Below are 27573 nucleotides of genomic sequence, written 5' to 3' on the forward strand. Positions count from 1 at the left end.
TATTTCTACTTTATATAGGCTGTGTATTTTTGTGTTATTTGGTATGATGTGGCAGCTTCATAGCTTCAAGGTTACTAGAGAGAGTGTTTCTGCCAAGAGCGCCTCCGCGAGATTTTCGCTGCACTAGACAGTGCTGCAGAAAAGTATTTCTACTTTATGTAGGTTGTGTATTTGTCATATTATTCCTGTTTTTACTATTTGTTACTGTTATTTTAGGTTTTGTGTGTTATTTGGCACGATTTTGTAGGTTATTTTTTGGGTCTGGGAACGCTCAAAAGTTTTTCCCATATTAATGAATGGTAATTACTTATTCACTTTACGACATTCCGGCTTACGAACCGTTTCATAGGAACGCAGTACCTTCGGACAGCGGGGGAAACCTCTATTCTATTCCCCTTGAAATAAATGCCAACATTGCATTTGCCTTCTTTACCACAGACTGAACCTGTAAATTAACCTTCTGGGAGTTTTGCACAGGGACTCCCAAGTCACTTGGTACCTCTGATGTTTGAGCCTTCTCCCTATTTAATATAGTCCACACTACTGTCCCTTTTACCAAAATGCACATTCGTACATTTCCCAACATGGCATTCCATCTGCCAATCTTTCATTCTTCCAATTTATCCAAGCCCTGCTGCAATCACATTGTTTCCTCAGCACTACCTACCCCTCCACCTACCTTTGTATAATCTGCAAACTTTGCCACAAAGTCATCAATTCCATTATCTAAATCTAGACAATGTGAAAAGTAGTCGCCCCATAGTTATTGTCAGCAGAGAGGGTACAGCTATTCCAAGTAACAGCTGAACCCAGTCCTTTGAGCACAATACAGTACTGGGGCACAGCTGCACAGCTGGTGGGTAAGGCATTATATCAAATTGATGTGCCTTCTTTCTGGGATAAGATAAAGTCTGACTGTGTTTTGTCTGACCAAATGTATATTCTCCAGCCCCAGTCTTCTTCATTCAATGCCCAGCCCTCTTTCCAGATTTCCATTTTCATACTCATATAACATTACATCACAGAAACAGGCCCTTTGGCTCAATTAGTTTGTGCAAACAATTAATGTTTATTCCATTGAACTGCACCTGGACCGCTGCCCTCCATACCACTCCCATCCATGTAACTATCCAAATTTCTCTTAAATGTTGAAATCAAACCCACATCCTACCCATACCTACCCTCTGAGTAGTTTCCCTTACACATCTCACCCTTAACCCATGACCTCCAACTCTAGTCTCACCCACTATCAGTGGAAAAAGCCTGCTTGCATTTGCCCTATCTACATATAATATGGGTGGCAGGGTAGTCACCCTTGGTCAAGGTGTAGCACCTGCTTACTTCCTCAATCAGGGTCATGTGAAGCTATGGGAGCAGGTGGTGGATGGTTTTATGAGCAGCTGGTGCATAACACAAGTCTTGGTTATACGACCACTAACAGCAGGCAGGCAATCTCTGAAGAGTATTGATAATGGCTGGGGTCACCTGTCTTGTAAAGACACTGCCCAACAGTCAGCAATACCAAACCACTTCTTTAGAAAAATTTGCCAAGAACAATCATGATCTTGGAAAGACTTGCGTCATGCAACATGGCTCATAATAAACTTCTAGTATTTCCAGGTTTTTTGTTGTTCTACATAAACAATTAGCTCTAGCTTGCCATATAAATTTAACTTTTTTTTTGCGGGGGGGGAGAAAGAGAGGAGAGAAGGGATGAGGAGCAAGGCTCTGGTTTGCTCCTCCATTTGTTTTGATCATGAAGGCATCTAAAAATAAAATCTCAATTTCTTCTCCCCTAAACAGAATTGCAATTATTTCACTTAACATGGAACTGAATTTGTTCTATAAGATGATACTTGTCAAATGACACAATCAAAATTGTTGATTAACAATTCCAATCAGATATCTACAAAATAACCTTAATTGTTTGAAATGTTTTCTCAACATTACACCAATGCTAACTATAATCTATTTTATCAACATTGTAAATTCATACAGGATTAAAATTAACCTCCCAAACTATGGTATTTTAATTCTAAATTCAAATCTTGCCCATTGGACAGTTTAACACACTTAAGTATTCAGCAGTCACGTCAGGCTGGCCACATCTTTGAAATTTAAGTTTTATAGTCATCTTTATACCAATTTTCTTCCCTTTCCCAACTTTTAATACACAATACAAGTCATTATGGCATTCTTGATAGACATAATTTATAACAAGAATGAATAACATAACTAAAGCTTCTGAAAATAATGTACATTCCTACTTCTCATGGCGTGCCCACTTATCCAAGGCAACACCCCGTCATCCCTCCCAGTTTTGGATTAAATTTAACAGGTACCCACAACCATTTATTCATTTTGATTAACAACATGCCTTCCCTAAAAATTGTGCTAATTCTAGTTCAATTTCAACACAAAATTACTTTCTACTATTAAGTACACATTGCAAATTCCGATATTTGCTTTAAATTTATTGGTATTGCTCACAGAACAAAAAGGAAAGCATATATCTTTCAAAAACTTAGCCTTTTTTAAAATTACTTTACTCAGTAAAATATTTGCACAGAAGAGCAGTTGACACAATTCGAAATGGTCGCATTTTATTAGCTGGCTCAAAGACCCGTTGAAATGTTTGTAATAGTAGCATTTCTGCTGGTGTACATTCGTAAATAGATACTTACAAGTAAAGAAAGGGTCGGGAGCAGCATCTTAAACAGACTACATAACAAAACCGAGCCCAGCACTAGCAACCACGCACAGCTCTCCGCCATATTTAAGCTTCCTATTGTAACCCCACCCCGACGAACCACGACAACAGTAAATAGAAGCCATTCCATTTATTACAGCCTCTGTATGAGACTTTCCTTTTCAGCAGTCAAAGTCACATAAGCACCCAGTGATAATAATTGCACAAAATAAATGCAACGCTGTCGGTTTAATGCGCACTGTTTGGTATAAAACACTTAAATACAGATTGCATCGTCCCTTTGTTAAGGAGCAAACCATGTGAGAGGACATCTCCAATCAGCAAGGTCCGCTGGAGCTCTGGGCGTTCGAGTCAACCGAACTTAAAAAGGGTCCCGGGGAGATGAGAGCGAGATGGGCGCCTGACAGCTGGACTTGGCCAATAACTTCGCAAATTATGGTCTGCCTGCGAGATAAACAGGCATATCCAGCCAATCGGAGGTAGGTGCATATCATAATGTTAGGTAGCACGAAGTGAAGGAACAAATCTGGTTCGAACTAGTTCGTTTGGCAGTATTAACGTGCCATAGTTGTATTGTAGCAAGGTAGTTGAATACCATTCCGGGACTGAGTTAGTTGACGATCAAGGAGTGCATTCTGTTCGCGTTCTAGTTTGCCCAATTTTCATATCGTAGTGTGTTTTTTAAAAATCCTCAAAAATATGCCCAGGAAGCCGGTGAGTAGTTTTAATTTCATTTCTGACAGAAAGAATCAAAAAAAGAGGGAAAATCAATTACACGTTCGCTCTTGTATGTAATTGCGTCTGGAATGTTGCATTAGTGGTGAAGTGTGATTGTATACCGTAATGCGTTTTTTAAAAAAAATATAAATGGAAACAAGATCTGTTAATGACTTGAATATCCAAGTGTTCTTAACTGGAGAGGTCCCTCTTTCAGAAGCAGACGTGCAAAATTGCACCCTATGAATGAAGACTACTTAATCACTTTCATGTGTGGAAGGTCAATGCATTTATATAAACGCTTAACAAACATTTACTATTTTTCACCTTACCCCCCCCCCATATGATGTGAAAGTTTTATTTTATTTTTGGCCTCTTACGCGCTAGCAACGGAGGTAAGAGCCGTGTTTTTGCTATGTTGAAGGGTGCTCCTGCCTAAATTCCAAGCTCCCTTCTGAATCTCGAATGTTCTATTACCATTTGCAGAGAAGAGGCAACACGGAGTTCTGAAGTTCGTCCAGCAGGTCACAAACAGGCGGGAACGATTCGCATTACGTCCCTTGCTGCTCTCGGCATCCTCCCTCCCAACACGCTTTTTTTCCCTCGCATTTTACGGCCTCCACACTGTTTGCAAACACAACACTGCCATCCTTCTGACGGCTTTTTCTTTTTTCCCCACCCCCTTCAATGACGTTGCAGTTAAATAATTTAATACTTTTAACGTGTTTGTCATCTTCATTTAACAGGCTTCTGATACAGTAACAGACAAGGTAAGATTTAATTTCTTTAGCTGGAAACATAGTTTTTAAACTCGGTTGAAAGAATTGCAGAACCTCCTGTGCAAGCGTATAAGATTAGTATGCTGTGGAAAAGCTCATTATTGCACACTGAAACGAATTCAAATTTAGAAAAGCCAAAAATTTAACCCTTTTGCAAACAATCTTTTATCTCCTCCCATAATAAAAGTTGTTTCCTTTTAGATTTTAGCATTAGCTTCAGAAAATGTGCATAATTAATTTCACGTATATTCCTTATTGACAACTTTGATGCTATTTTCCCAAATACACTAAATTTAGTTGCAAAAGTCTCTGAAATACAGATGCAATTTAGAATGTGTATTTTTGTTTTGTAACTTTTTTCCTCTTTCTAGAACCCACCACCAAGTAACATGCAACTGAGGAAGGTAAGGTGCCAAGTAAATGTGTTTTTTTAAAAAAAATTATTCAGATAAAGCTTTTGTTTAAACGGCTGACTTTTGTGTTTGCTTTCTCAGAGACAAATAAAACAATCCAATGATATCCCAAGAAAGAAACCGGCTACCCAAGTGAGTTTTATTTGCTTTTTAAAGAAATTCTGTATTTTCTTTTTTTCGGAAACATGCCCTAGAGCTGCCTTTCTTCTATAGAAAAAAACCAAGGCCAAAGCTACAAAAGCGAATCCTCCACAGGCTAATCAAGAAGCCAAGGAGGATTCTGTACCCTCAGAAAATGGTGAACGGAAAAACAATGAGGTAAATAAGTTAATCAAAATAATGAAGTGCATTTTAGTTTACTTTGGATATTAATACACATTCATATTTTGCAGGTACCAGCAGCCGGAGAAAATGAAACCAAGTCAGAATAACATCTGTCTTGCCTCTTTATCATTGGTCGAAGTACCTCTTGTACAATTCAGAGGAATATTTTTATCAACTATTTTGTAAATGCAAGGTTTTAGTAGCTCAATAATAGGCAACACGTTTTGAAATAGGAGGGAATCCTGCATATCTAAACCCCTTTCTTCACCCTAAGCATAAATTTTTTTGCATCTACAGATGTTATGTCTGTAAATGTTTTTGGCAATGTAAAAAAAAGGTTAACAAGTTATACGTACTTGGATGTTACAGAGATTTTTATCATGAAATTCGTAGACAATACTATTAAACACAGTAGTAAGCCGGAAGGCTTTGAAAGAGACTTGACAGTATAAACGTACTGTAACATTCCATGAATGAGGATGGAGGCTGTTTGTTTTCCTGACTTGTCGCAGACATGAAGGGAAAATGCTCACTCTGATACCTTTTTTTTAAAAAAACATGTTTGTCTGGTAAATAAATCAAGGTCAGATGACCATGTTCCCAGTGTTGGAATTTTAATAGATAACTTTGCTTCAAAACTTGTTTTAGTTGCAGATTTCCCTCTTAATAATCTGTGGCAATGTTGTCCTGGCTATATTTGTGATAGTGCTTCTTGGATTTATGTTTTCTTTTCATGAAACTTGTGAATGGGTTCATTAAGTATAGTTCTTGGGGTTTACAGTATGATTTATTAGAAGTGCAAATAGGTGAAGTTGCCTGCAGAGAAAACTGACCACCAGGGCTGTATATCAGGAGTCATAGGCATTTGGTCAATGGTGTATCCTATAGTTACTGACATTCAACAAAAATCATGCTGAAAAGTCACTGGAAGTTTAGAATTATGGTATTAACATTTAATTACATTTGGAGGCTTACATTTTCTATTTCAGTACAGGTTCTGTGTAGGATTGTACAGGCTGTTTATAGCTGTATCTGTGTACTGGTGGATTTAAAAAAAAAATAAAATTTGTGGCTGAAGTGTGACCTTTGTGGATTGGGCTGAATTTTATTCCAGAATCAAGAGTTGGTGTGAAACTTGACTTCGAGAATGTCTGTTGTAAAAGGAAGTGGCAATGTTCTAGCAACTTCTTAATTATCTAAAATGCACCTAAATAAAAATATTTTTAAGAATCCCAGGGGATATCAGTGGTGAAAAAAACAAATGTTGGAAATATTCCGCAAGTTAGAACATTATGGGGGGAGGGGCAAGGGTTAAGATTTAGATTATCCTGCTTTCATCAGGGAAGATTTTCGATAGAGTGGAGAGATTAAAAGGAGAGGTCAAGCAAAACATGGATAATTGGGAATATTCAAGGCCAGCTTTGAAAGAATGTGGTTTCCTAAGTAAACTATATGTCACCATATGCAACTTTGGGATTCTTTTTATTGTGGACATACTGAATAAATCCATAATAGAATCAATGAAAGACTGCACTAACTGGGTGTTCAAACAGTGTACAAAAGACATCAGACTGAAAATACAAAAAGAAAGGGAAATAATAAATATCAGGAACATGAAATGAGTCCATAGATTGCAGAAACAATTCTGTCACGGGACAAGTGATGTTATCTCCTTTGGTTCAAGAGCCTGATGGTTGAGGGGTAATCACTGTTCCTGAACCTGGTGGTTTGAGTCTTGAGGCTCCTGTACCTTCCTGATGGCAGCAGTGAGAAGAGATCATTACCTGTGTGGAGAGAGGAGGGGATCCCCGATGATAGATGTTGCAACAATGCTCCATCTGGTTGTGCTCAATGGTGGGAAGGGTTTTACATTTGGGACTGGGACATATCCACTACTTTTTGCAGGATTTTCTGTTCTGTTCAAGTAGTTTGGTGTTCCCATACCAGGCTGTGGTGCATCCACTCAATATGCTCTCAATCTATAGAAGTTTGTCAAAGTTTTAGATGTCATGCCAAATCTATGCAAACACCTGAGGAAGTGGAGGTGATGCCATGCTTTCTTTGTTATTATACTTAGGTGCTGGGCCCAGGCCAGGTCCTCTGAAATGATAATTACAAGGAATTTAAAGTTGCTGATCATCCAATGGGGACTGGCTCGTGCACCTCTGGTTTCCTCCTCCTGGTTAATAATTAGCTCTTTGGTCTTGCTGATACTGAGTAAGAGGTGGTTGTGGTACCACTCAGCCGGATTTACAATCTCCCTCCTCTGTGCTGAGTTGTCACCCCCTTCGGTTCAGCCTACAACAGTGGTGTCATCAGCAACCTTGAAAATGGCATTGGTGTTTAGCCACACAGTCATAAATGTAAAATGAGTAGAGCGGGGGTGGTCTAATCATACAGCCTTGCGGTACACCTGTGCTTATGGAGATCGTGCAGGAAATGTTGCCAGTGCAAACTAACTGGCGTCTGCAAACCGGGAAATCCAGAATCCAATTGCACAAAGAGTAATTAAGGCCAAGGTCTTAAATCTTATTGGTTAGTTTTTAGGGGATGATGGTATTGAATGTAGTTGATAAAGAGCATCCTGATGTATACATCTTTGCTGTCCAGATATTACGGGATTAAGTGAAGAGCCAATTAGCTAGCATCTGCAATGGACCTGTTGTGCCAGACCCAAAGCAAGCTGCATTAGAGTTTAAAGAGATTTTGTACTGCTCTTGCATTTTCCACTAAAATTCTAAGCATTAGGTTAAATACTTAGATTTTTACATTAATAATACTAGTGGCCTTAGCACTCCACCTCTCTTTCAGTTGAATGTTCAATGGCCACACTGGAGATACTGATCTTACAGAATAAATGTGCATATGAAGGATAAATTTAATCTGCTAAAGTAAAATGGCAAAAATATAATTTTACCCATTAAATGGAGAAATATTTATCATTCAAAATTAGGAAAATAAGTAGTTAATCCAACTATTGGGAGTCGGCCAGTGGTGAGATTAGGAGTGTCAAGCTTTGGCTCAAAAGAGGTGTTGGCTCTGGTCAGCTTCTGTTAAGGTTCCTTTTTTTTCCCTCTTTTTGTACCTAGTGTAGTAAGTGATTGTGGTGTGTTCTTTGTGCCAAATGTTAGGGTCCTGGAAGACCCAGTCTCTCGGGGAACTACATCTCCGTGAAGTGCTTCCGGCTGTAGCTCCTTGAAGACCATGTTAGGGATCTGGAGAGCAGCTGGATGACCTTTGGCTTGTACGGAAGAGTGAGGAGATTATCAAAGTTGCGGAGAAGTAATCGCCCCGAAGTTGCGGGAGGCGAGAGGGTTGAGTGACTGTCAGGAGAAATGGATATGTGAGTAGGCAGTTAGCACCGAGCACCCTGTGGCCATTCGTCTCAATAATAGGTATATAGTCATAGTCATACTTTATCGATCCCAAGGGAAATTGGGTTTCATTACAGTTGCACCAACCAAGAATAGAGTATAGATATAGCAATAAATAAAGCTTTGGATACTGTTGTGGGGGATGACCTTCCAGGGGAATAGCACAGAGACCAAGTTACTGGCACAGAGTATAGGTCCATGATGCAGAAGCGAAAGGGAGAAGAGGGGAGCAGTAGTGATAGGTGACTCAATACGGGAACAGACAGGAGATTCTGGATGTGAACAGGACAGCTGAAAGGTACGTTGCCTCCCAGGTGTCAGGGTCAGGGATGTCTCAGATTGCCCCCACAACATTTTGGAGAGGGAGCGAGAGCAGCTAGATGTCTTGGTACATGTTGGTACCAATGACGTAGGAAGGAAAAGCAAAGAGAATTTAGAAAGCTGAGAAGCAGGAGCCCCAAGATTGTAATTTCTGGATTGCTGCCTGTGCCATGCACCAGTGAGGGTAGAAACAGGATGATTTGGCAAATTAATATGTGGCAGAGAAGCTGGTGCAGGGGGCAGGACTTCAGGTTCTTGGACCATTGGGATCTCTTCTGGGGGAGGTATGACCTGTTCAAAAGTGACGGGTTGCACTGAATCCAAGGGGGCCATATTCTTGCAGGTAGGTTTGTTAGAGCTGTTGGGGAGGGTTTAAATTAATTTGGCATGAGAGTGGAAACAAGTGAAGGGACTCAGGATAGGATGGATGGTACAAAAGCAAAGACAGCATGCTGTAAGAGTGTCAGGAAGGGTAGGCTGATGATAGGACATAATTGCAGCCAGCAGGGTGGGTATCAGTGCATTCGGGATGCAGAATCGAAAAGGGTAGCAAATACAGCACTCAAAGCGTTATATCTCAATGCATGGAGTATGAGAAATAAGGTGGATTATCTTATTGCACTTTTACAGGTTGTTGGGTATGATGTTGTGGCCATCACAGAATTGTGGCTGAAGGATGGTTGTAGTTGGGAGCTGAATGTCCAAGGTTACACTTTGTATTGGAGCGATAGGAAGGTCAGCAGAGGTGTGGCTCTGCTGGTAAAGAATGTCATCAAATCAGTAGAAAGATGTGATACAGGATCGGAAAATGTTGAATCCTTGTGGGTTGAGTTAAGAAACTGCAAGTGTAAAAGGACCCTGATGGCAGTACTATACAGGCCTCCCAACAGTAGCTGGGATGTAGACCACAGGTTACAACAGGAAATAGAAAAGGTGTCAAAAGGGCAATGTTAAGATTAGTCATGGGAGATTTCAGCATGCAGGTCAACTGGGAAAATTAGTTTGGAAATGGATCCCAAGAGAGTGAGTTTGTTGAATGCCTACGAGATGGTTTTTTAGAGCAGTTTGTCATTGAGCCTACTAGATTATCAGCTATACTGGATTGCCACTATTCAGGACATTTACAGAGACGGGTGAATGAAAAGGGCCTGAAGGATAATTGGGGACCCAAGTCACCCCAACCACAAACTGTTCCAGTTGCTAGTATCCAGGAAACGGTACTGCAGCATAAAAGCCAGGACCAACAGGCTCCGGGACAGCTTCTTCCACCAGGCCATCAGAATGATTAATTCACGCTGATACAATTGTATTTCTATGTTCTATTGATTGTCCTGTTGCACATCCTATTTATTACAAATTAATATAAATTGCAGTTTGCACATTTAGACAGAGACATAACGTAAAGGTTTTTACTCCTCGTGTGTGAAGGATGTAAGCAATAAAATCAATTCAATGTAATGAACCGGAGCTGATTAGGGAGCTCAATATGATGGAGTTCAACTTGAAATTTGATAGGGGGAAAGTAAAGTCTGATGTATTTCAGTGGAGGAAAGGAAATTACAGTGGTATGAGAGGAATTGGCAAAAATAAATTGGAAGGAGATGCTAGCAGGGCTGACAGCAGAGCAGCAATGGCATGACTTTGAAGGAAAAAATGAAGGTGCAAGATAGATGTATTCCAAAAACAAAGAAATACTCAAATGGCAAAATAGTGCAAGGGAAGTCAAAGCTAATGTAAAAGGAAAAGAGGGCATAAAACAAAGCAAAATTAGTGGACAGGCAGAGGATTGGAAAGCTTTTAAAACCCTACAGAGAACAACTAAAAGAAACATTAGGAAGGAAAAGATGAAATAATGAAAGCAAGCTAGCAAATCATATCAATATGGATAGTAAAAACTCTTTGAAGTATGTAAAAATAAAAGAGAGGTGAGAGTGGATATAAGACCACTAGAAAATGAGGCCAGAGAAATAATAACGGGCCAAGGAGATGGCTGATGAACTAAATTGAGTATTTTGCATCTGTCTTCACTGTGGAAGACACTAGCAGTATGTCTGATGTTTGTAGTGTGTTGGGGAAAAAGTGTGAGTGCAGTTACTATTACAAGAGAGAAAATGCTCAAAAAGCTGAAAGACCCAAGGGTATACAAGCCACCTGGGCCAGATGAACTGCATCCTAGGATTCTGAGAGAGTGGTAGAGATAGTGGAGGCATTAGTAATGATCTTTCAAAAATCATTGGACTCCAGCATGGTGCCAGAGGACTGGAAAATTTCAAATGTCACTCCACCCTTTAAGAAAAGAGGACGGCAACAGAAAGGAAAGTATAGACCAGATAGCCTAGCTTCAGTGATTGGGAAGATGTTGGAGTCAATTGTTAAGGATGAGGTTATGGAGTACTTGGTGACACAGGACCAGATAGGATACAGTCAGCATGGTTTCCTTAGGGGAAAATCTTGCCTGATCAACCTATTAGAATTCTTTGGGGAGATTACAAGCAGGATAGATAAAGGGGATGCAATGGATGTTGTATATTTGGACTTTCAGAAGGTTTTTGACAAAGTGCCACACATGAGGCTGCTTACCAAGTTAAGAGCCCATGGCATGACAGGAAAGTGACTGGCATAGTTGGCTGATTGATAGGAAGCAGTGAATGGGATTTCCTCTTGTTTGTGATGGGAACAAAAAGATCCTTTTCTGGTTGGTTGCCAGTGACTAGTGGTGTTCCGCAGGAGTCGGTGTTGGGACCACTTCTTTTTATGCTGTATATCAGTGACTTAGATAGTGAACAGATGGCGTTGTTACAAGTCTGCAGATGATACGAAGAATGCTGGAGGTGCTGGTAGTGTTGAAACAGGTAGGCTGCAGAAGGACTTGGACAAATTAGGAGAATGGGCAAGAGAGTGGCAAATGAAATACAATGTTGGAAAATGCATGGTCATGCACTTTGGCAGTAGAAATAAATGTGTAGACTATTTTCTAAACCAGGAGAAAAGCCAAAAATCTGAGATGCAAAGGGACCTGAGAGTCCTTGTGCAGAACACCCTAAAGGTTACTTTGCAGGTAGAGTCGGTGGTGAGAAAGGCAAATGCAATGTTGGCATTCATTTCAAGAGGTCTAGAATACAAGAGCAGGGATATGATGCTGAGGCTTCATAAGGCACTGGTGAGGCCTCATCTTGAGTATTGTCAACAGTTTTCGGCTGCTCATCTAAGAAAAGATATGCTGGCATTGGAGAGGGTTCGGAGGAAGTTCACAAGGATGATTCTGGGAATGAAAGGATTATCAAACGAGGAACATTTGATGGCTCTGAATCTACTGGCTGGAATTTAGAAAGATGGGGGAGATCTCATTTAAACCTTTTGGATGTTGAAAGGCCTAGACACAGTAGTTGTGGAAGGGATGTTTCCCTTGGTGGGGCAGTCTAGGACAAAAGGGCGCAGCCTCAGGATGGAGGGGCATCCATTTAAAACTGATGCAGAGAAATTTCTTCAGCCAGGGGTGGTGAATTTGTGGAATTTATTACCACAGGCAACTGGAAAGGCCAGGTTGTTTGGGCGTATTTAATCCCATAAAACATGGGAACAGAATTAGGCCATCTGGCCCATCGAGTCTGCTCCGCCATTCAATCATGACTAATCCCTTTTTCTATCTCCTCAACCCCAGTTCCCAGCCTTCTCCCGTAACCTTTGATGCCATGTCCAATCAAGAACCTATCAATCTCTGCCTTAAATACACCCAGTGACCTGGCCTCCACAGCTGCATGTGGCAACAATTTCCACAAATTCATCATCCTTTAGCTAAAGAAATTTCTCCGCATCTCTGTTTAAAGCGGAGCCTGATAGGTTCTTGATTGGACACGGCATCAAGTGTTACGGGGAGAAGGTCAAGGAATGGGGCTGAGGAAGGGATAAAAGGATCAGTCATGATTGAATGGCGGAGCGGACTCATTGGGCTAACTGGCCTAATTCTGCTCCTATGTCTTATGGTCCTATTTTAAATACTTTTAAGCAGTTCAGTGACGGCTGTATTTGTAATCTAGATCCTATGTGAGATGAATTTGTGAGCCCTTATCAAGTGCTGAGTGCATTAGTAACTTTTAAAAATAAAACTCGTCCTATAGCAGGATCCAAAGTGAACAAGCAACATATCCATATTAGGAGACACACAGACTAGGGTCAATGTGAGGAAGTGGGGAACTGGTTGAAGGGGCTTCGGTGATTTTCTGTAATGGATTGTCCAACAGTGTAACTGACTTGGCAATTAACAAATTGAAAACTCCTTCCACCAATCACTTGAGAATTGCACAATTCTTTGCAGATTTTTCCTTGAAAATAGATTTGTTTCAAAAGGATTCTACTCTGTGGTAGCGCAGCTGTTAGTGCAAAGTTGTTACAGCTCGAGTTGTTGGATTTCAGTCCCGGTGCCCTCTGTAAGGAGTTTGCATATCTTCCCCGTGGAATGCATGGATTTTCTCCAGGTGTTCTGGTTTCCTCCCAGGTTAAATTGAGAGTTGCTGGGCAGTATGACTCGAAGGGCCTATTCCACACTGTATCTCTAAATAAATAAGTAACCATTCTTGTGCTGTCACAGAAGCATAAAGTTTAAAGCTGGATAGAGGCCATATGGCTCAGAGTCTGTGCAAAGAGCAATATAGCTTGTCCAATGTCCTACCTGCCGAACAACTTTTTCTCCCTTACAAGCACCTATCATCTTGATGCAGGATTTCAACCCAAAGCATCAAAAATTCCTTTCCTCCAACAGATGCTGTTGACCTATTGAGTTCCTCCAGCAGATTGTTGCTCCCAGCTCCAGCATCTGCAGTTTTTAGTGTTTTCTTATCATTATATCTACCACCTCCACTTGAGTATTTCAAAACATAAACGCTTTGCATAAAATTTCTTGTCAGCTTGATCCTTTTGCTATTTTGATGCACAACTCTTCTACCAAAGTTCTTCATCTTCCTTATGAAAAGTTTTCGCTGGAAAAGTCAATCTGGCACATCTCTTCACTCTTTCTAAGGTCTTTACAACTTCCTTGAAGAATTGTGCCCAAACCAATGCTTAACATAATTTCCAGGAAGTAAATAAAAAATAGTTCAAATAACCAAGTACTCCCTTCCCATTTCTAATGAGACATTTACAAATACCCACTATTACCGGCCCTTGGAACTTTACCTCCCTGCATCCATCCCTAACTTTTCCAGTATCTATATTAGTTTATTTATTTTAAGATTTTGATGTCGTTGATCGTCTAAGTTGCTCTGTGAAAATGATCATCTTGAACCAATTGATACAACAGAAATTATGTCTCATGGAAGTGGTAGATGCAGATACGAGAGTTAGACAGAAATGTGAACAGGCGTTGAATACAGGGATATAAACATTATGCAGGCAAAAGGTAATTAGATTGGCATCATAACCAAAGGAGGCATCACTGGCGCAGACATTGAAGGACCTGTTCCTTTGCTGGTCTAATAACAAAAAATAGATTCTGGAGTATTTAGTGTGACTCCCTCAGATATGTTCTTCCTTTCAGTATGATTGTAGGTGATCTGTCATGAGTTTTGACTTCATTTTTTTACTTGATCTTCATCATGATATTTCCCTTATAGTCCAAGAATTGATTTCAAATTTGCTTCCACCTAATAACTGTATCCATAGTCAGTTGTGATTTAGAGCTCCAACAACTCTCTGGGAGAAGAAATTCTCTCTTAAATTGCTGTATGCTGTTGGTTCAAGATTCTTCTATCAGGTCAAACTTCCTTACAACTTCTATATGTTAATCCATCTCAATATGAACAGCTCTCTGAATATTACGGAAGATTACAATTTCATTGTTGCTTGGATTTCCAACATCTGCAGTTTTCTCTTGTTTTGCGGTTTCAGTCTTTTCTGATTTCCATCTGATCCTTGAAAACTGAGGCATGGAGGCACAGAAGGTTTTCCTAAAGTAGTATTGAAACTTTACACAGTCCTTGAAATGTGGTCACGCCAAAGTCCTATATATTTGTAGCAAGATGTTCCAGTTTTTTATTCCTTACTTTTCAAAGAACCAACCAGATTGTTGTAGGAATTTGGACCAGACCAAGACATGACAGAACCAGTGCTTTTCAATGTCACAGTTTTTTATAAAACTAACTGTTATTTTCAACTTGTCATGTCTTGACATACCTAATTTAATAGGACTTCCTTTTCTCCATCTTGTCTGATAGGTGGAGATGAAACTGGGAGTATCTGATGATGAATGGTCAGGGCAATAGTATGGCCATAATAGATTGGATCTTGATTGCCTGAACCTTTTTTGGTAGCAATGGTGGTAACTTAGAAGGGGCAATGCGGTTCAGGTGCTGAAGAATGTATAGAAGGGAACTAATAGTCTCCAAGGCCAGCACTGTGCTCAGAAAACTGGATTGTTTTGAATATCCCAGAACAATATAGTCTGCTCAAAAAGAATATTGCGCAGAAATCACAGCTGGGGCACAATGGTAACTTATGCCTGGAAGTATCTGGTTAAATAACCAGAAAATTTCGAAATGATCTCAAAATTGTCAGTTAACATGGAGAAGGGTCTTTTATCCCACAATAATGAAGATACAGTATGTCAAGTTGATTTCTAGACAATGGTGCTTCTTTACCTATGCAAGTACTGGCAAACCTCGATCAAGATCTGTGTCGTAAGTTCTACCTGCCCTTGCACCTTAAAATATTTCCATCTACATACCAGAGTATGGATTCCTTGTGCAGTAAACACTTGATAAAACACACACATTGGGATGAACTTTAATTTTTGATTTAAGACTGTCCATGATAAAGTGAGGCATATTGGTAGGTAACAACATCAAGAGCAAATCAATAAAGGTGCTGAAGATTTGGTTGGAGGAGCCTCAAGGCTTGCCAAAAAGACCAAAGTTGATTATATGCGATGCTGTTTAGCTGTAATCAGGAGGAATTTGATAAATGCATAGTGTGTGCAATATGTGCTCTAAATGGCCCAAGTCAGGTCCATTTCCTCAATATAATTATTGCAATCACCCAAACCATTTGCTACTTTGGAGATGAAAGGCTGAACAAATTTAAAGCAATGTCAAGCTGGTCCTGATGGCCATCTTAATCAGTGGTTATCCTGAAAGGCTTGGTACTCTGTATGCAATTGGAAAGTGCTTAAGTTTCCATTTGCTTTGCCATCACTAATAATATCCAGTAGGCTGGATAGTGATGAGGAAGACTTCATCCACAGTCCTTTCAGTACACCAGAAATCTCAGCACCATGTTACCTGTCCTCAGGGTTGCAGCAAGGAAAGGCCTTCAATGCACACAAAATGCTGGAGGAATTCAGCAGGTCAGGGAGTATCTACAGAGGAGGATAAATAGTTGACATTTCGGCCTGCAAAGTTGACTTTATTTCCCTCTATAGATGCTATTTGATTTGCTGAGTTCCTCCGGCATTTAATGTGCCTTGCCCAAGATTTCCAGCATCTGCAAAATCCCTTGTGTTTATAAAGGACATCAAACACTTGCTGTTGGAAACGTTTGAAGGAGTTGAATTGGTGTCTTTTCCAATTCATTCACAACAGATTGGTAACACGGGTATTTGCTCCACAAACTTTCCAGGGTTGCCTACCAGGACAGTGACAATGGGAAATGGAAGACTGCTAACTCAATGGAAGAAGCTCTGTGGTTGACCTGGAGCTTACTGTCCTTCCAGCAAAGAAACAATTCACAATTTAATGTTGGCCACGCGGTATGTTCCAGGATCCAGGGGTATGAGTTCATGATGTACTCATTGGAGATCTTACCAATACATTGGACATGAGCCAAGCCTATTGTGTAATGCCTTCCCTACCAATATACTATGCTCAAAATGTAAAATGGCAGAATCTCTGCCTCTGTAAAACAATTAGAAATGTGTGGATTGTAAAAGTGTAAAATTGCTCAAAGTTCAGGGTAAATTTTATTATCAAAGTCACCATATACAACTCTGAGATTCATTTTCTTGCTTTGTGAATATGATCAGCAATTGATACACTTATTCAGCACTAGTTATTAATCACTATAAAGTATTGAGAAGCATTGTGGACTGAAAAAACATGTGGATTGACAGAAGCAAGTACTTTTTGATCAAGCCTCTCTCCTTTTACGGTCTTGCTCAGGCAGTTGCTTGGCTGCTCTATAGGAGTGGGACAAACGTCCTGGGGGTCAGATCCCAGCATTACATTAAGGGAAAAGAATCAATGCTCTAATTCAATAAAGTGTCTACTCCAAAGCATATTCATTTTCAAAACTGTAAAGCAATCATGGTCAGGTCAATGAGAATTTGTAACCATTATTTCCAACGAGTGTAGGTCAAACACCAATAGGCAAAGTTAGCAAGCAGAGGGCTGGAAGGAAACAGTTTTGTTGAAAAATCTCCAGCTCTGGGAAGTTGCAGCAAAGTTCAAAGTAAATTTATCATTAAAACGCATATATGTTATCATATGAGATTCACGTTCCTGCAGGCATTTACATTAAAACCAGGAAACAGAAGAGAATCAATGAAAAACTATACATAAAGACTAACATGTAGCCTAAGTGCAAAAGAAGACAAACTGCACAAATACAAAAAAAACTCAACAAACCTATAGAATAATAACTATAAAAGAATCAATGAATGACTGCCCAAATAGGACATTCACTCAGAATGCTGAAGACAACAAGCTCTATAAATTCAAAAAGAAGAAACAAAAATTGCTGTAACAATATGAATTTTAATGATGTAGTTTTGTAAAATAAATTAAAGATAATGTGAGTATGGGTCTAAAGAGCAGATGAGCTGAACAGAACAGAAAATGGTAATAAAGGAGGAAGGATGCTGGTTCACAGAAATCTTTTCAGCAAGATGTAATCGTAATCCAATGGAAGCAGGGCTGGCAGCAAAGTAGATCAGGGAGGGACAATAGTTTTTATACTAATTTGCAATGGCTATGTAAAAAAGGGGGCAAATAGTAGAAAGTGAAGCTGTAAAGCAAATGAGAGTTAGGTGTCATCTGTTGTACAACGGTAGTATTCTTACCTCTGGTTTTGGGTTCAAAACCCACTGCAAAGACAGGACCACAAATTATAGATTGACACTCTAATGTAGTGCTCTTAAGGTTTTGGATGCAGTGGCATTGGCTGCTCTGTCAATTGAGTATAAAAGATTCTTTGACACTAAACAGCAAGGAAGTGCACTGACTAATTCAATATTGCCACTAAAAATCAGATTATTTGTTCATTTTCACCTTGCTGTTTGTGGAAACATGCATAGCTGTGATATTTCATGCAAACAAAAATGGGAAAACATTTGCTGTCATTGGCATTGAGAGATCCTAAAAGGAGATTTAAGTTACTATATAAATGGACAAATTGTATAATGGGCTGCAAATCAGAAAATGTTAAAAATGCTCAACAGGATGAGCAACGTTTAGAGTCACAAGTTCATAGAAAAGTACAGTGCAGAAAAAGACTTCTTGGCACATCTAGTCCATGCCAAAACATTTAAATTGTCTACTCCCATAGACCTGCACCAGGACCATAGCCCTCCATACCCCCACTATCCATGTACCTACCCAAACTTCTCTTAAACATTGAAATTGAGCTTGCATGCACCACTTGTGCTGCCTACTCATTCCACACTCTCACAACCCCCTGAGTGAAGAAGTTTCCCCTCATGTTCCCCTTAAACTTTTCTATATTCACCCTTAATCCATGACCTCTGGTTGTAGTCCCACCCAACCTCAGTGGAAAAAACTTGCTTGCATTTATCCTATCTATACCCCTCATAATTTTGAGGACCAAAAATCAAGAACAAACCATTGACTAATTAATGGGATGGGTGGAGAGAAAAGTTGCAATACCTTTGTTAGGAGGGATGCCAAAGTTATAAATATCCTTCTCTCATCAAGGTAACCATTGCTGTAAAATGCAGCAGTTAGAGACAGAAAAGAAACAAAAGAACAGAGTTAAACTGAAATACTTAGCAAATGCTGTGAAGAACAAAAAAGTTGGTTTCTTGAAAAATTGAGAATCATGATAGCCGAAGGCTACTATATGTCAAGATGAAAGGTGAAGTACAATTGTTCAATTTTACAATGGGCATTGTTGGAATAGTGTAATCAGAATCAGGTTCAATACAGCCGCATATGTCATGACATTTGTTAACGTTGTGGCAGTAGTAGAGTGCAATACATGATAAATATAGAAAAAACTGAATTACACGAAGTATATATATGTATATTAAAGAGTTAAGTTAAAATAAATAGTGCAAAAACAGAAAATAAATTTTAAACAAGTATTAAGATAGTGCTCAATATTCATTTAGAAATCAGAGAACAGAGGGGAGGAAGTTGTTACTGAATTACTGAGTGTGTGCCTTCAGGCTTCTATACCTCCTTCCTGGTGGTAAAAATGAAAAGAGGGCATGTCCTGGGCGGTAGGATTCCTTAATGATGGATGCTGCTTCTTCAGGATGACCTGGATACTAAAGAAAATAGTGCCCATGATGGAGCTGGCTAATTTCACAACTCTGCAACCTACTTCAATCCTGAGCAGTAGCCACCACCCCCTCCATACCAGATAGTGATGCAGACAGCCAGAATGCTCTCCATGAATGATACATCTGTAGAAGTTTTCAAGGTGACAAACCAAATCTCATTAAACTCTTAATGAAATACAGCCACTGTCTTGTCATCTTTAAAGCTGCATCAATATGTGAACAGATTAGGTCCTCAGAGATATAGTATTGACACCCAGATACTTGAAATTGCTCACTCTCTCCACTTCTGATCTCTCTATGAGGATTGGTTCATCTTCCCATATCTTACCCTTTCTGAAGTCCATAATCAGCTCTTTGGTCTTACTAACATTGAGTGCAAGGTTGTTGCTACAACACCACTCAACTAGCTGGTATTTCTCACTCCTGTATGCTGTCTCGATACCATCTGAGGTTCTGCCAACAATGGTTGTATCATCACTAAATTTGTAGATGGTATTTGAGTTATGCCGAGCAAAACAATCATGAGTGTAGAGAGTGTAGAGCAGTGGGCTAAGAACATATTCCTGTGGTGAGCCCTGTTGATTGCCAGTGAGGTGGAGATGCTACTTCCAATCCACACAGATTGTGGTCTTCCAGTCAGTAAGTCGAAGATCCAGTTGCAGAGAGAAGTACAGAGGCCCAGGTTCTGTAGCTTTTCAATCAGGTCTGTAGGAATGATGGTGTTGAATGCTGAGCTTTAGGCAATAAACTGCATCCTGACATAGGACAGAGGCCAATATGAAAGGGGTGAATCATTAAAATGAGAAGTAACTGGGAGCTAAGGGTGTCTCTTGCAGACTAAATGGAGGTTTTCTGAAAAGTATTAATCCTATCTGCATTTTATTACTGGGTTTTCCAGCTAACTAGATAGATGCTTTTCTTACCTGATGCTTGAGGGGTAATAACTTCCTGAAACTGGTGCTGAGAGAGCTTAAGCTCCTGTATCTTCATTCTGATGGCAGCAGTTGGAAAAGAGCATGACCTGGGTTGTGGGCGTCCCTGATGATGGGTGCTGCTTTCCTGTAACAGCGCTCTGTTTAGATGTGCTCAATGGTGAGGAGGGTTTATCCTTGATGGATTGGGCCGTATCGACTACGTTTTGCAGGATTTTCCAGTCAAGGGTGTTGTTGTTTCCATTCCAGGCAGTCGTGCGGCGAGCCTATATGCTCTTCACCACACATCTAAAGAAGTTTGTCGAAGTTTTAGATGTCATGGCAAATCTTTGCAAACTTCTAAGGAAGTAGAGGCATTGCTGTGCTTTCTTCTAAATTGCATTTATGTGTTGGGCCCAGGACAGGTCCTCTGAAATGCTAACACCAAAGAATATAAAGTTGCTGACCCTCTGATTTCCTGATGAGGCTGGCTCACGGACCTCTGGTTTCCTCCTCTTGAAGTTATTAATCAGCTTCTTCTTCTTGCTGACATTGAGAGAAAGGTTTCTGTCATGGCACCACTCAGCCAGATTTTCAATCTCTCTCCTATATGCTGATTCGTCACCACCCTTGATTCAGCCACGATCAGCAAACTTAAATATGGCATTAGAGGTGTGCTTAGCTGCATAGTCATAAGTGTAAAGAGAGTAGAGCAGGGGTCTTAACACACAGCCTTGTGGTGCGCCTGTGCTGATAGAGATTAAGGAGGAGATATTGTTGCCAATCCAATCTGACTGGGGTCTGCAAGTGAGGAAATCGAGGATCCAATTGGACAAGAAAATATTGAGCCCAAGGTCTTCAAAATTATTTTTGGTGGAATGGGCAAAGAAGTAGCAAATGAGATTAAACACAGAAAAATTCTAAGTATATATTTCAATAGGTTAAACAAAGTGAGGCAATCTAAACCAGAGGAAATTGAAAAAGGTGCACAGAGAGAGATCTTTGAGTATATATGCACAACTCATTAAAATTGACAAGTAAGGTTGAAAAAGTAGTTATATAGAATAGCAGCAAGTTTAGAGGCATCTTAATGAAGCAATTTTGTGGAAAAATTGGCCACAGCCCAAATACTATGTCCAGTTTTGGGAGAACACTTAGAAGAACAATATGAAGGGCACTAAGAAGGTTTGGAAGAGATTTATTATAACCACCTTGAGGAAGAGTGACTAGTTACAGGAATGGAGATGTCACAATGTCTCTGGGAGAAGCTGGGCTTGTCTTGCAACAAAGGAATCTGTTATAGGTATTTAAAATCATGAAGAGTCTCAACAGAATGGATAAAGATAGGCAGTTTCTATTAGCAAAGTGGTCAAGAACCACTAAACATGCAAGTTTAGATATGGAAGATATTTCATGATCCAAGGGATCTGGATATTTACTTGAGAGAAAGTGGAGAATTGGAAATAGCATTGACTTAGTATGGATTCAATGTGTCAAAGGGCTTCCTTCCATGCTGTAGCTTTTGAGCAATTCTGCTAATGTAGGGTAAAGATCGTGTTGCATCATGGGATTACATTGTGGTGGAATGCAACTCCACTGCTATGGATGGCCCATGGTGCCTCAAGCATGCCCATTTTGAGCTCTCATTATCTGGTCATTTAAAATAATGCCATGAAACACATCTGAAAGGTAAGTATTCTGGAAGACATAAAGTAGGAAGTCCTAGTGATGTTGAAGAAAACTGAGCAATGTAAAATTGGCTACCAAGTTGCTATCACCAATTTTGTATGTATTTTGCATCTCATCGTTACTCAGATTGACTTTACCTTTTCCTCAGCAGAAGAAATGAAATTATTGTTATTATTTTTCCATCAAGTCTTTAGAAAAGAGCTTTAGTGAGAAGGTGCAGGTAAACAGGTAAAGTTTCTTTTTGTTGTTCAGCCTTAGTTCCTGATTCAGCATAGGCATCATGGTAGTTAGGGCAGTGGATTGCACCTCCTGCAAGATGTGGGACTGGGAGTCAGGGAACCTCATGGTCTCTCTGATGAGGGAAGTGCAGCTCCTGACAGACTGGTCAAAGAAATAGATCTGGATATGGAGGTAACCAGGTTCACAAGACCATAAGACCATAAGACCATAAGACAAAGGAGCAGAAGTCAGCCATTCGGCCCATCGACTCTGCTCCACCATTTTATCATGAGCTGTTCCATTCTCCCATTTAGTCCCACTCCCCCGCCTTCTCACCATAACCTTTGATGCCCTGGCTACTCAGATGCCTATAAATCTCTGCCTTAAATACACCCAATGACTTGGCCTCCACTGCTGCCCGTGGCAACAAATTCCATAGATTCACCACCCTCTGGCTAAAAAAATTTCTTCACATCTCTGTTCTGAATGGGCGCCCTTCAATCCTTAAGTCATGCCCTCTCGTACTAGACTCCCCCATCATGGGAAACAACTTTGCCACATCCACTCTGTCCATGCCTTTCAACATTCAACATTCATAATAGAATAATAACCATAATAGAATCAACAAAAGACTGCACAAACTTGGGCGTTCAGTGTGCAAATACAAAAAGAAAGAAATAATAAATAAATAAGCAATAAATATCAAGAACATGAGATGAAGCATCCTTGAAAGTGAGTCCTTAGGTTCTGGGAACATTTCAATGATGGGGCAAGTGAAGCTGAGTGAAGTTATCCCCTTTGGTTCAAAAGAGCCTGGTGGTTCTTGAATCAAAGGAGATAAGGGTGGAAAGGTAGAAGAGGTACTGCCCAGAAAGTACAGGGCTTTAGGAATGAAGCTGAAAAACAGGACCACGAATGTAGTAACTTCTGGAGTATTCACAAAGCCACATGCTAGTCAGCACAAGAATAGAAAGATAGAACAGATGAAAGAGTGGCAGGGCAGGGATTCAGGTTTTTACATCATTAGAAACTCTTCTAGCTCCAGGGTGTCCGGCAAAGAGGGACAAATTGCACCTTAACTGCTTGGGAACTGATATCCTGACCAGGCGGTCTACTGCCGCTACGCAGGAGGGTTTAAACTAGTTTGACAAGGGGATGGGAACCAGACCACCAGGTCAGAAAGGGGAGGGATGGAGAGAAGATAGGTGTAATGATAAGTAAAAACAGACAGCAGCAATGTAATAAACACAGTGGAATGGATGGGTTGAAGTGAATATTATGGGTAAGAGTGATTAACAGAGCATGGATCAGTACATGGAACTATAATGTTGTGGTTTTAACAGACAATTGAGGGAAGGACAGAAATAGATGGTCAATGTTTCAGTTCTGAATGTTTTATAAAAGATAGAGAAAGAGGCAAAGAGGCAGGTGGTAGCTTGGGTGAATTACACTATTACAATATCACAGCCACACACGGAGAGAACATAGTGGAAGGCTCATTCCCTAAGACTATATAGGTGGAACTCAAAAATAAGAAAGGTGTAACTACTCTGATGTGATTATACAACAGATGTACCCCACCCTCTCCAAATCTAATAGCCACCATGATAATAAGGAAGAGTAGGAAAAAATACGAAAATAGGATTGTTGTAATGGGTGACTTCAACTTCCTTAATATAAACTGGGACCTCTAGTGCAAGGTGTAGGTGGGGCAGAATTTTTTAGGTGCATCCAGGAGGGTTTCTTAAATCAATATGTAGATGGTATAACAAGGAGGACCATTCTGGACATGGTGTTGGGTAATGAGCCTGGCCAGGTCCTCTCAATAGAAGAGCAATTAGGAACAGTGATCACAACTCATTCAAGATAACTAAAGATAAGTATGGATCTTGCAGAAGAATACTAAATTGGAGCAAGGCAAATTACAAGAATATTAGGCAGGAACTAGGGACAGTTAATTGGGAACAGCTTTTTTTTTGAGCAAATCCACATCAGACATGTGGAGGATGGTTAAAGACCAACTGCCCAGATTAAAGGACAAATTAGGTTCCAGCAAGACTCAAGAAGAGAAAAGAAACATTTGCAAGGTTTAGAAATTCAAACAGAGCCCTTAAAGATTATAAAGAAGCAAAAACAAAAAAAAAAAATGAATGGAATTAAGAAAGCCAGGATGGGCCATGAAACGTTCTAAGGCACTCTATACATAATATTAAGAGCAAGAGGATAACTAGGGTGTAAGTAGGACCAGTCAAAGATAAAGGAGGGGAATGTAGATGAGGTCCTAAATGAGTACTTGGCAACTGTATTTACCAAGGAGAAGGATGTGGAGGACAGGGAAATCAGTGTGGAAGGTAATAACATGCTAAAGCATTTCAAAATAAAGGAGGAGGTAGTGTTGGGTATTTTAAAGAACATTAAGGTGGATAAGTCCCCACAGCCTGATAGGACATTCCCCAGTTTATTGACAGAAGCAAGAAATGAAATTGTTGGGGCCTCGACCAATATCTTCACTTTCTCTCTTGCTGCAGGCAAGATCCTCTGGGACTGGCTAATAGCTAATATTGTTCCATATTCAAGATGAGATATAGGGATAATCCTGGAAACTAGAGACAGATGTGTCTTACGCCAATGGTAGAGAAGTTAGTGGAGAGAATTCTTATAGATAGGAATTATGAGTACAGTATTCGGAAAACCATTGCCTAATTCGGGAAAGTCAGCATAGGTTTATCTGGGGCAAGTCATGTTTTACTGACTTGTTTGGGTTTTTGAGGAGATTATGATGAAGGCTGAGTTATGGATATTGTCTGCATGGACTTCAGTGAGGTGTTTGACAAGGTCGCTCATCGAAGGCTCATCCAGAAGCTTAAGATGCATGGTATGGGATCCAAGGTACATGGGTTATTTGGATCAGAATTGGTTTGTCCATAGAAGACATAAGTTAATGGTTGACAGAACTTATTTTGGTTGGAGCTGTGATTAGTAGTGCTCCACAGGGATCCATATAGGGTCTTCTGCTGAGTTCAATAGTTGCAAAGTTATGTTGCAGCTTTCTCAAATTCTAGTTAGGAAGCATCTGCACTCTAGTTAGCATGGTTTCCTTTGGCAAAAACTTGCCTAACAGATCTGTTGGAATTTTTTGAGGGAATAACGAGCTGGATAGACAAAGGAAAATCAGTCAAAGTTGCTTATTTGGATTATCACAAGGCCCTTGACAAGGTGCCATTCATGAGGCTGCCGAACAAAATGAAAGTACATGGTATTATAGGAAAGATACTAGCTTGGATAGAAAACAACAGGAATTCTGCAGATGCTGGAAGTTCAAGCAACACACATACAAGTTGCTGGTGAACGCAGCAGGCCAGGCAGCATCTCTAGGAAGAGGTGCAGTCGACGTAAATTCAGAGGGACAGAGGGAGAAAAAGGAGAGTGAGACTTCTCTCACTCTCCTTTTTCTCCCTCTGTCCCTCTGAATATACCCCTTGTCCATCCTCTGGGTTCCCCCCCCCTTGTCTTTCTTCCCAGACCTCCTGTCCCATGATCCTCTCGTATCCCTTTTGCCTATCACCTGTCCAGCTCTTGGCTCCATCCCTCCCCCTCCTGTCTTCTCCTATCATTTTGGATCTCCTCCTCCCCCTCCAACTTTCAAATCCCTTACTCACTCTTCCTTCAGTTAGTCCTGACGAAGGGTCTCGGCCTGAAACATCGACTGCACCTCTTTCTAGAGATGCTGCCTGGCCTGCTGCGTTCACCAGCAGCTTGGATAGAAGTTTGGCTTACTGGTAAAAGGAAAAGAGTAGGGAAAAAGGTGGCTTTTTCTAGTTGGCTGCTAGCAATGAGTGATGTTTCACATGGGTCAGTGTTGGGTCCTTTTTACATTTATATTAATGATCTGGATGATGGAATTGTTGGATTTTTGGTCAAATTTATGGATGATACAAAGACAGTTAGAGGCGCAGGTAATGTTGAAGAAGCAAGAAGTCTGCAAAAGAATTTGTACGGAGAATTGGCAAAGTCATGGCAAAATGTAATGCATTGTGGGAGGGTATGGTCATGTATTTTGGTAAAAGGAATAAAGGCAAAGACTTTTTTTTTCTAAATGGGGAGTGAATTCTGAAATTGGAGGTGTAAAAGGACTTGGGAGTCTTGTGCAGGAATCCCTAAAGGTTAACTTGCAGGTTGAGTTGGTTGAGAAGGCAATTACAATGCTCACATTCATTTCAGGAGGGCTAGAATATAAAAGCAAGGATGTAATGCTAAGGCTTTATAAGGCATTGTTCATACCTCATTTGGAGTATTGTGAACAGTTGTGACCCATACCTAAGATGTGCTGCATTGGAGATGTTCCAGAGGAGATTCACAAGAATGTTCCCAGGAATGAAAAGGTTAATGTATGAGGATGCCTGTGGGCCTGTACTCACTGGAGTTCAGGTGAGGGGGATCTCATAGAAATCTATCAAATATTAAAAAGTGATATAGACTGACCGTGGAGTGGATGTTTCCAATAGTGGGAGATTCCAGGACCAATGTACATAGCCTCAAAATACAAGGACATCCTTTTAGAACTGAAATAAGGAGTAATTTCTTCAGACAGACAGTGGTGAATTTGTGGAATTCATTGCCACAGACAGCTTTGGAAGTCAAGTCATATGGTACATTTAAAGAAGAGGTAAGTTCTTGATTAGTAAGGACATCAAAGGTTACAGGAGAATGGAGTTGAGTGGAAAAATAGAAGAAGAAGAAAGATGGAGCAGACTTGAAAGGCCAGATGGCCTAATTCTCCTCTATGTCTTACGGTCTTATTGACTTCAATTCTGGTCATTTTATTACAAGAAGTATGAGGAGGCTTTGGAGAGGTTGTAATAGAGGTTTACCAGGATGATGCTTAGAGTATATGAGTTATAATGAGAGGTGAGGCAAATTCAGGTCGTTTTCTGTGGGGAATGACTCATTTATCTAGTTCTTGGTGTAGTAAGCACCAATGGAAATGAAACCAGCAGCACACTTTTAGAAACAATTAGATGCTGAAGGAGCACTAGGTATTTCTAGGCCTTAACTTATTTAAGGTGGGACATTCATTTTAAATCTGAGATTTACAGTATTTGTTGTCAAATGTTTATTAGGCACATTGAATTAGATATAAAAATCATATAATTTTGTAGTGTCAAAACAAACATTTGGCCAACTATGCCTTTGACAGCTCTCTGAAAGAGAGGACACTACCTTGCCTTTTCTCAAAACTTTACCAATCCTCAAATGAGAGGACATTACACATCCTCTCATTTGACACCCATCCTAAATCAATTAACATTAACTATCTATTCAACAGTTCCTCAGTTATTTAATGGAAATTTTAATTTAACATTTGACCTAATGTGAAAAGTCTCCTGTTCTCTAGTCATCTTGTAATTATTGGCTTTCACTACTGGATGATCTTAGCTTTTTTTAAGCACTTCAGCTGTTTTACAATTAAAAATAACCAATTTCTTAAAACTCTGCCATTCCATAATACTAAACATAATGTCAGCTGGCATAGTTGTACTGTACAACATTGATAAAGGACTGAATTGCCAAAGGTTCGATTCTTGAAGAGATGTTAAACTATCTGCTTA

The 27573-nt window shown here is 40.0% G+C and overlaps 2 protein-coding genes across 2 annotated transcripts in view; one reads left to right on the forward strand and one right to left on the reverse strand.

The window, feature by feature from the left end:
- get1 (guided entry of tail-anchored proteins factor 1) overlaps positions 1-3166 on the reverse strand; it is a 30748-nt gene extending 27582 nt beyond the window's left edge. The window contains exon 1 of the mRNA XM_063050356.1: positions 2685-3166. Within this exon, the coding sequence (XP_062906426.1) occupies positions 2685-2840 (156 nt within the window). The 5' untranslated portion in view covers positions 2841-3166. The remainder of the gene's footprint in view (positions 1-2684) is intronic.
- Positions 3167-3202: 36 nt separating this feature from the next.
- On the forward strand, positions 3203-6040 carry LOC134347853 (non-histone chromosomal protein HMG-14-like). The gene is made up of 6 exons (XM_063050357.1): positions 3203-3424; positions 4174-4197; positions 4578-4610; positions 4701-4751; positions 4833-4937; positions 5012-6040. Exons 1-6 carry the CDS (start codon positions 3410-3412, stop codon positions 5048-5050), a joined length of 267 nt encoding a protein of 88 aa, XP_062906427.1. The 5' UTR covers positions 3203-3409; the 3' UTR covers positions 5051-6040.
- The last annotated feature ends 21533 nt before the right edge of the window (positions 6041-27573 follow it).

Source organism: Mobula hypostoma, chromosome 6 (genome assembly GCF_963921235.1).
Source record: "Mobula hypostoma chromosome 6, sMobHyp1.1, whole genome shotgun sequence".
NCBI lineage: Eukaryota > Metazoa > Chordata > Chondrichthyes > Myliobatiformes > Myliobatidae > Mobula > Mobula hypostoma.

Coding starts and splice junctions, on each gene's coding strand:
- LOC134347853 (XM_063050357.1), top strand. Junction 4,611..4,700: donor GTAACATGCAACTGAGGAAG/GTAAGGTGCCAA, acceptor TTGCTTTCTCAG/AGACAAATAAAACAATCCAA. Junction 4,752..4,832: donor GAAAGAAACCGGCTACCCAA/GTGAGTTTTATT, acceptor TTTCTTCTATAG/AAAAAAACCAAGGCCAAAGC.